At 33.1% G+C, this 9,736-nt stretch overlaps 2 protein-coding genes across 4 annotated transcripts; one reads left to right on the top strand and one right to left on the bottom strand.

The window, feature by feature from the left end:
• On the top strand, window positions 1,886–6,246 carry LOC109328715 (VIN3-like protein 3). Of its 2 annotated transcripts, none has more exons than XM_019562306.1 (4): window positions 1,886–2,008; window positions 3,579–4,221; window positions 4,768–5,087; window positions 5,186–6,246. In XM_019562306.1, exons 1-4 carry the CDS (start codon window positions 1,960–1,962, stop codon window positions 6,019–6,021), a joined length of 1,848 nt encoding a protein of 615 aa, XP_019417851.1. In that variant the 5' UTR covers window positions 1,886–1,959; the 3' UTR covers window positions 6,022–6,246. The 2 variants fall into 2 exon arrangements, with proteins under 2 accessions (XP_019417851.1, XP_019417852.1); XM_019562307.1 differs by having other exon boundaries at window positions 5,189–6,246.
• On the bottom strand, window positions 6,788–7,737 carry LOC109327961. Of its 2 annotated transcripts, XM_019561152.1 has the most exons (2): window positions 7,471–7,737; window positions 6,788–7,440 (listed from the first exon to the last, which is right to left on the bottom strand). In XM_019561152.1, exons 1-2 carry the CDS (start codon window positions 7,685–7,687, stop codon window positions 6,998–7,000), a joined length of 660 nt encoding a protein of 219 aa, XP_019416697.1. In that variant the 5' UTR covers window positions 7,688–7,737; the 3' UTR covers window positions 6,788–6,997. The 2 variants fall into 2 exon arrangements, with proteins under 2 accessions (XP_019416697.1, XP_019416696.1); XM_019561151.1 differs by having other exon boundaries at window positions 6,788–7,737.

Genomic DNA, 9,736 nt, shown 5'->3' on the forward strand with positions numbered 1-9,736 from the left:
AAAGTTCTACAATCAATACATTCTCCTAAAGTTTAACATGCAAAATAGTAAAAATAATTAGCCTTAGAAATGAATAACATAAAACTTACTCCATCAAACTATTACTCTTGAAAGCTTCTCTATATATGTCTTTATTTTTGTGCTTCATTTCCATCTCTTGTAATTGAAAAAAACTCAATCCAACATCAGATTCAAATCCATTTCTTTAACCATAAAGACATATTGCAACTGCTAAATTAAGAAGTAGATGTAAATCTCATTATGGTTCCTAATCATTTGAAATATTTGGCATAGTAGAAACAAAAGAGTGTTCGACAATATTAGTAATAAAGTTAATTTATTTGAACTCAAACCACAATATACAATGTACAAGTTTGTGTAAACCATTTTGCTTGTATCAATATCACTGCTCCTGCTATTCAGACACCTGTTTTTAGATTAGTGTTCAGCCATTTTCAGAAACACCAAATCTTGAAATGAAATACTCAATAGATACAATTTTCTTATCATATTGGGATCTAGAGTCATATTCCCTAAGATGCTAACAATCTAATATGAGGTTTCAAAATGAAATCAAAGTGTTAGCATCCAACACCATAGAGCTACTCACATAAAGACTTCTCTCATTAATCACAATCTTAAATTTTCAAGATCTTATTTAACATAAGAAATGTTAAATACACATGAAGCTTAAACCACAACTATTTAGACATTTCATCAAACACCCTAGGATCATTAACATAAAAATGCAAAATATAAAAATACCTTGGGGTAACATTTGCTACAACCATGCTTATTACATCCACCATTCCTAAGCTGGATGTATGTGATGATTCAATATACAGAGTGAAAAATAGGATAGACAGAGAATCACACAAAACAAAATCATGAAGCAAACAAACATTGAATGAAAATATAAAGATTTGAGAAATTGGGTGTGAATTAAAATACATGAAAGGAAAGAATGGAAGAGGATGACATGACGAAAGAATTCTGGTAAAACAAAATGATAGAGTCATACATAGTGATCATGGTGAAATGAAAATGCATATTTTTTTCAAAAGAAAAAATAAATAAAAGTAACCCAAAATAAACATGCAATAAAAAATGATGAGAGGAGCTTAAGTATATCTCTTACCTTTTCGGAGAAAGAATGGAAAGATGATTTTGAGATGAAGAAATTTTTTGGAGAAAGAATGGAGAGGTGATTTTGAGATGAAGAAAGAGAGAAAACATAGAGATGAGTTTAGAAGAATAGGAGAGAGAGAGAGAGGAGTTTAGCACATAAGAGAATGATGTGGTAATGAAATAGGATTTGAAATTCAAACCACATTTTGAGCTGTCGAAAATAACTTTTGGATTGACAAATTTATTCTTCAAAAATAATAGGTGTCAATCGTAGAAGATATTCTTTTTGGTAATAACATCAACCCTTTATATTCTTACGTAGATAATAGATTTATTAACCACAACAATGGTACAAAATGATATGATGGGTATGCTAAAAAGACTATATTACATGTTAAACTCTAACAAATCCCTAAAAAATTGAAGTGATTATCTGGTATTGAACTATCAAATAAGTAAATGTAAGAGGAAAATGATATTCAAAATGGCATGAGGTTTATAACTCTGTATTTTAGCATTTATTGCTTACATTATATGATTTGAAAATCTTTAATTATTGGTCAGAAAAATATTTTAATTTAAATATATTTTTTTAACCGATCAATTACAAATGGTGACATATGAAATATCATACTCTTTTATTTTTATAAAGATATTCCTTATTTTTTTTTGATAATTTGTTTGGTAAGAAACTAATTCTTTCAATTTTATGGATACGTCCCCACTTTAGAGATTGATCATATGTGCTCCCCATTACATGTTAGTAGTTTTTGCCCCTCACTCTTTACTCTCTCGGACACACACAGTACTGTGATAAAGAACGGGAGAATCATGAGAGAAGAAGAAGACGAGGGTTATGCAACCAAATCGCACTTCTCAGGTCCAATTTCCCTTCCATTCTTGCCCTTTATTTATTTATTTATAGTTCCACACTTTCACTTGCGCTCTCATGTTTTTTCATGTTGGTGTTGCGTTTTCTTCTAATTTTCGCTTTATTGGGTAGCGGGTTTCGTGTTATTCATAATGTAGGGTTTGGTGTAGGTGTTTTTTTTGTTTGCATCCATTTCTTCTTATTTGCACTGTGGTTTTTATTTTCATTCTGCTTACGTTGTTGTTTTCTTTCCCTCTCTTTAATTTGTTTTCACCACACAATACCCATCGCAGAAAAAACTACTCATATAGAATTTTGGACTTCACTGCTTTTGTCATTTTTTTCTTAAATAAAGTAAAAGGGTTTATGATGTTAGGTTATGTACTATTTCTATTTCATCATGTGTGTCCCATGCCATGCTTGTTGTGAATCTCTATGCTGAATAGATTAGAATCAGAAGTTCTTCATAGATTAGTTTCTTATAAAAAATCAAAATTTGCTGATATTACTCGAGAGTTGTGGAACTTGTAAAATGAATGGTAAATTTGGCAATGCAGCTTATATGGGGTTGTCATCTCATTACTACAAGACTTCAACTGAGTTTTGTTTTCACCAACTTGTTGATCCGAGTAGGAAGGGACTTCGCTCCCTTATGCATTTGGTCTTGGGTTTGATTCTAAAAAAAATACTGTTTTTAGGGTCCCTGCTTAGGTGCCAGAGATAGTAACTGTGGGGTTATTCTCTTATCGGGTGGGAGGATGCTCTAAGAATTTTTTCCCTGTGCACCGAGAGTGTCCTCCAACCGATAGCCAGAAACTATTTCATTTTGAGCCGTAGATATCACCGAAGTGAGATTTGCCTCTACTAGCATAGCCTTTTCCATACACACGGAAGTAGGAATTGAACCCCTTATATGATGCTTAAGGCACCTATTCATCTACCAACTATGTAGGGCCTTGCTGCTATTCTGTTACCCTTTTCTGTGTGGTTTGGCCTTAGGGGCTTAGTGCACTTACAGAGATATATGTTTACCATTTGTCTCAGTACCCCAGTCATAAGGAGAAAAATTAGGAGAGGGGGGCAGAAATGTGTTTGTTTATCCATGTGTGCAATAATGCAGTGTGCACACAGGAAGTTGAAGAAATTATTAACAGTTAAATGTTAATTTAAAAGAGAATCTTCTGTTTATTGATAATCAGGGCAACATATTTGAGGGGCTTGAATATTTAATAAGCTGCTGTGTTATTCTTAAGTTTGTTGTTTTTGAATTAAGATTTCAAAGTAATTATTTATTTGACTAAGCCAAACCAGTTACAATCTTAGTGTATTTCTTTTCTGGCCCATAAATTCTGTTGTCCCTTCTTTTTTTTATTCTGTGTATTAAAAAAAATGAAGTTATTGTAAATCAATGCATCTCTTTTATGGATCTATTTTGGGAGGTTATAAATATGGACTCAGATACTCTAAAGTGCGGGATGTGCTATACACAGCAACGAGTATCAGAATCCAATGAATATATATGTAGAAACTAGAGCCTTATTTATTTTTACGTGCAAATATTGTCCTTATTTCAATACAGGTTTGCTTCTTGACCGTGAAAAATGTGCCATGCTGAGTTTACAAGACAAACAAAAACTAGTCCATGAGATTGCTCAACAGTCAAAAGATGCCCCAAATATGCTTCATTCCTTTACTCGCAGGGAGCTTCTAGAAATAATCTGTGCTGAATTAGGTGCAGAGAGAAAGTACACGGGATATACAAAGAGTCAAATGATAGAAAATCTTCTCAGGATAATTTATAAGAAATCTAAGTTGCACAGCATCCAAAAGACTGTTGCTCATGCCAAAAGTCGCATTGGATCTAAGAAGAAAAAAGTTGCATCTAATGATTTACAATATGCACCTCAGGGGAATAGTAAGGAGGAAACCGTGAAAACCCTACTGTGTCAAAATGTTGCATGCAGAGCAACATTGACTTCAAAAGATTCCTTTTGCAAGAGATGTTCTTGTTGTATTTGTCTTTGTTATGATGATAACAAGGATCCTAGTTTGTGGTTGACCTGCAGCTCTGATCTTGCTGGTGAGGAGTCATGTGGAAGATCATGCCATTTGCAATGTGCTTTGAGTAATGAAAGCTCTGGTATTTTGAAAGACATTTGGGGTACAAAGTTGGATGGAAGTTTTGTGTGTGCTTCTTGTGGAAAAACTAATGAATTAATGAGGTAAAATATGCATACATGCTACATGCTACACACTAGAGAGAGTTACCATTAAGTCCTTGTCAGTTGCTGATATGCTCTTGGATGCGCTTGTGCACAAAAGCAGTGTTTTTCCAGTGATATAGGTTTAGTTGAAACAGTTTGAGTCACCACATTGTAACATATATTTTGAAAGCATCCTACATAGCTCTGCTGGTAACATATTTGCACCCGTGTGCATGTGTGTGGTACCGCAGTCAAGCTATGGTGTCTGAATACTTGTCATCCATTTAAGTTAGGAATATATGAATAGGAACAATTTTGCTCACGTGACGTGCTACTTAGGACCATAACATGAATTTGAGTTTAGGTAGATAAGAACCTAAGTTTTCTTGGATTGCTTTGAGAAACAAGGAAGCCTATAATCAGTCTAATATTACTTGTGCATGTTCCCAGCCCACAATCAGCCTCTGGTCCAGAAAAAACGAAAATGATAGCATAGAACATTGTAATTACAACTCTTTGTCAGGAAGTGAGATTTGACTATAATTGAATATTTGGATTTTACAGCACATGTCGCAGACAGTTATTGGCTGCCAAAGAAGCCAGAAGAGTAGACATGCTCTCTTTACGAGTATCCTTGGCTCACAGAATTCTCATAGGAACAGAAGTATACATTGAAGTTCAGAAGATTGTAGAAACTGCTCTCAAATTATTGAACAATGAAGTCGGACCACTGGATCAGGTATGTGCACGAATGACACGTGGAATTGTAAGCAGGCTTTCATGTGGTTCTGATGTTCAGAAGTTATGCTCTAATGCACTTGATTGTTTTTATTCAAAGTTTTCTAATCTTCTCTCTGATGGTACCATAAATAAAGAAGCACCAGGTTAGAATTTGTTATGTGTGTATATATCTGATTTTCATGTTAGTTAAAGTTTAGCATGATGACTAATTTGGCTTCGTGCAATGTGCAATGTATTTTAGCAGCATGCTCTATAAGTTTTGAAGAGTGCCTTCCTACCTCAGTGGTCATTGTGCTAGACTATGAAGATCAACTTTTAAAGAAATTTTTAGGTTGCAGGCTTTGGCACCGGATATCAACAATGGACTACCCTGAACAGCCCACTTTCATTGTTTTGAGGCCAGAGAAAAGGTTCAAGTTAGAAAACCTCCATCCCTCTACTGAGTACTTTTGCAAGGCTTCTCTGTTTAGCAGCACTGGGATTTTGAGTGCTGCAGAAGCTAAATGGGTTACACCTTCTAAACCCACAGGTTATTCAAAGGTTAATACCCCTTCTCCTCATAAGCCCTCATTTACAACCATGCACATGTGTGCGCATCACATGGATAAGATAGATGCTGAAAAACAATATCATGTCGAATCTGCCAACTCTGACATGAAGCTATCCTCCACAAGACATCTGTTTTTGGACAACAGCAAGGGCAGATTTGAAAATTTCCTAACCAGGTCTCCATCTGTTGAATCTCTTTCGTGTAAAAACTTCGCTGCAGTTTCACCTGCCACACCTTCTAAATTCAATGAAATCAGACAAAGTAATGGTTTTACTTCCAGGAAGTGCGGGGAGGAAAATAATTACGAGTATTCTGTCAGGGTGGTCAAATGGTTAGAGCATGAAGGACACATAGATGAAATCTTCAGAGTAAAATTTCTCACTTGGTTCAGCCTTAAGGCTTCTCAGCAACAGAGAAGGGTTGTTAGTGCTTTTGTGGACGCATTAAATGACGACCCAGCAAGCTTAGCGGATCAGCTGATTCACACTTTCACGGACGAGATATTTTGCGAGCAAAAATCCCAGTGAGTATGCTGTATGGGTATTATGCATGATATGGCACTATGTATATTTAGATGGCAAGTTTTTCTTACTTTATGGGGATTTTGTATGTGCAATGGGGGAGGGGTTAGTGGATGGTATTTACATTGATTTTTTTTATGACAGATTGGTCAATGGAGTGATTCTTTTCTTGGTTACATATCATGTGTCTCAGCTATACTGCTCTACATTTTAAAAGTCAAATATTATTCCTAACTAAAAGCATACTAGCCTATCATTACATTGTATGAATTTATACATCATACCCATTTATACACACCTTCCTCATGCTGCTATGGCAGTGCATCCATGGAGGAAAAATTGCAGTGGCTACTTTACATTGCAACTGGACCAATATTGAACTGTTTTTTTAGATGATTATCACATTAGATATTAGAGGCTGAATCATGCCAGCTTTTTTCTTTGCCTATGTTCTTTTAATAAATTAGATCAAAAGTGTTGCCTATTATGATTTAAGCCTTCATATCTATAAAGTATAAATATAGAAATCTGTTCAGCCTAGACTTGCAAACTTCGAATTATAGTATACAAAAAAAAAGTTTATAAATTAATAGTTAAGGTTGACTGGAACTGCTCTCAACAAATAACTAAAATTGGTTATATTTAAAATGCCCCTTTCTAAGTTCTTCTCCCATGTCCCCCAATATCATCAAAATTTCTACTTTCAATTTTCTGCTTCTCATTCGCATCCCAGAATCAATTATTTCCGCTCATAACATTACAAAGCAACTACAAAATGATCCATCAATTTTCATTACAAAACTCATAAACCTTTTTAAGTCACCGAGTAACGATATTAAATTGCAATTGCGGTCGCAATCACCTTTATCGCAATTACAGAAAATTACAGGAAAATACAACATAACCGACATAATCATAATAATAATCGCGATGCCATTACGGATACTCCCGATCTCAATGCGGACATAAGGTTAATACAAGATTATGATGAACCCAACCTGTTAAGTGCTTCTTGAGCAATAGACAACTTGGGTTCTATCTCAAGTGCTTTCTTATAAGCCTTAATAGCTTCATCTTCAATCTTTTTCCCTTCATAACACTCTCCTAATAGAACCCAACCCTTCAAATTCTTCGGACTCAGCTTAACCACCTGAGTCAAATCCTCAACCACCGAGTCAACCTTCAACGCGTTCTTCAACTCAGCTCTCTTCAAAAGCGCATCACCTTTTTCCTCATCCTCGAGTGACTTAACCGCTAACGGAGAAAGCGCCATGTCGATCGTTTCTAGAGCCGAAGTTCGAAACCCTTGCAACTCCAACGCCAACGATTTCAGAAGGTACGGTGCTGCGTCCTTCGGATTCAGCGCGATTGATTTATCTGCTTCCTCTAACGCCTCTTGGACCAAACCGGAAAACGAACCGGAATCTGAACCGGAACTCGAATCGGAACTCGAACCGGTTAGGTTTTTGGAGGATCTGGCTTGGCTTAGTAGCTGAGCGCCTTTGACGAAGTGGCGTTTGGCTTTGGTGGCGGGTTTCATTCGATAACGGAATTTATCGAAAAGTTTTTGAGGAACACCGAACAAGTAAAGGAAAGAGAAGATAAGAAGAAGGAAAATAGAGATTTGAAGAATGATATCGTGGATCATGGCTTCTTTTTCAGTGGAATCCATTGATGTTGGATTTGTTTCTGTGAGATTGGTTTGAACTATGAAGTTTGTGTTTTTTTGATGAATTTGATTATTTGTAAAGAAACATAGAACCTGGTATTGTTAAACCACGCCGCCATGTTTGAATTATCGTTTTTCACTTTTTTATTTTTTTGATTAAAACTTTTGATTGTATTTTAGAAACAAATCTACTTTTCATTTGCTTTTTCTATAAAATCAAGGAATATTACTCATAAATGTTACTATTCTAGTCTTAGACATATATGGTCACATATGAGAAATATAATCTAGTTTATAACTGAATATAATTATGATGGAGAAATAATGGTTCCATTAAAAAAAATACTTATATAGATTTAATACATAGAATATATTCATTATAATTCTTAATCTATGTGTCAAAAAAGTTATTAATATATTTCCTAATTAAAACTGCACATTAAGTTGAAAGGTTGAGTTTTATAATATAATATTTTACTGGATCTATGAGTTAATAATTTAATTTTTATAAGTGATATTTGTTAGGAGAGAATATTAGAGAAATTTCTTCCTTACTGAATGCTATATATACTCTTGATTATTATAAAAAAATGAATTATATGAAATATAAATACAATTTGTTCTAATGTTGCTTGATTTTTACAATACATGTGTTTTGCTTTGGTTTTATTGTACCTCTTTTTAAAGTTCAACCTAATATAAAAAAGTACTATGACAATATTTTTATCTATCCAAACTATTGTAGCAGGAGACAAAATAATTTAGTTTCATGGGAACAATTTTGTAAAAAATGTAGAGCTTTTCAGGGTAGTGTAATCTATACTATATATAAAGTCAATACTTGAAATAACTTTTCTCATGGTGTAATTTTTATTTCTTATATTGCCCTTAACATTATTTAATTTTTACAAAAAAAACTATATAACCATAAGTAACTACCACCAATACATTAATTAACCACATATCTCCCCTTAAATTAAACATTATCATAAGCACAAAAAAAATATAATATAAAGTACACCGAACACAACAAATATATTTTAATTCAAAAAGAATGAAATATATAAAAATTGAATAAGTAATATCACACAATATTCGCTGACATGCACGAAGTGATTGTATACACTAGTCTATACTATATATAAAGGTAAAACATGGTGTAACTTTCACCATGGTGTAATTTCTATTTCCTAATTTGCCCTTCACATTATTTAATTTTTACAAAAAGACATGTAATCATAAATAAACATCACAAACACATTAATTAACTATATCTTTCACATTAAATTGAACATTATCATACATACATAAAAATTATAACAAATACATTCTAATTCTAAAAAATAAAATATATAAAAATTGAATACGTAGTACCATGTAATATTGACCGGCAGGAACGAAGTGCCTGTACACACTAGTATATATAAAGCCAAAACTTGAAATAACTTCTCTCATGGTGTAATTTTCATTTCCTATATTGCCCTTAACATTATTTAATTTTTACAAAAAAATTATATAATCCTAATCAACTACCACCAATTACATTAATTAACCACATATCTCACCTTAAATTAAACATTATCATAAACAAAAAAAATATAATATATAAAAATTAAATATGTAGTATCACACAATATTCGTTTGCAGACACGAAATGTCTGTACACACGTATTAATAAGAGAAGAAAGTAGGTAGATAAAAGAGATGGGAAACATAAAGTAGAGAAAAATATCAAAAACAAAAATATCAGAAATAAAGTGGACTTTTGTATTTTAAAGTTCTAAGAGAGGGGAGAGAAAAGAAGAAAATATATATATTTTATTTTCTTTGTCATTTGTTTTGATAGAAAATGATAATTCCAATAAGAAAAAATAAGATAGACACTCTTATTCAATAAAAAAGTGAAAAATAATAATAATATAATAAGTAGTGATATGATTAAAAAAAGAACATATAATTAAGTATTGTACGTATTGAACATGATTGAAATTTCTTTTTTTTGTGGGATAAATGATAATGGAGTGAGTGTACTTTGATGGATAATAAGGAGAT

Source organism: Lupinus angustifolius, chromosome LG15, assembly GCF_001865875.1.
Source record: "Lupinus angustifolius cultivar Tanjil chromosome LG15, LupAngTanjil_v1.0, whole genome shotgun sequence".
NCBI lineage: Eukaryota > Viridiplantae > Streptophyta > Magnoliopsida > Fabales > Fabaceae > Lupinus > Lupinus angustifolius.

Bases quoted from the DNA above. Each gene is read 5' to 3' on its own strand.
- LOC109327961 (XM_019561151.1), bottom strand. From the start codon at position 7,687: ATGGATTCCACTGAAAAAGAAGCCATGATCCACGATATCATTCTTCAA.
- LOC109328715 (XM_019562306.1), top strand. From the start codon at position 1,960: ATGAGAGAAGAAGAAGACGAGGGTTATGCAACCAAATCGCACTTCTCA. The intron at 4,222-4,767 runs GTAAAATATGCA...TGGATTTTACAG, and splicing joins AAAACTAATGAATTAATGAG to CACATGTCGCAGACAGTTAT. The intron at 5,088-5,185 runs GTTAGAATTTGT...AATGTATTTTAG, and splicing joins CATAAATAAAGAAGCACCAG to CAGCATGCTCTATAAGTTTT.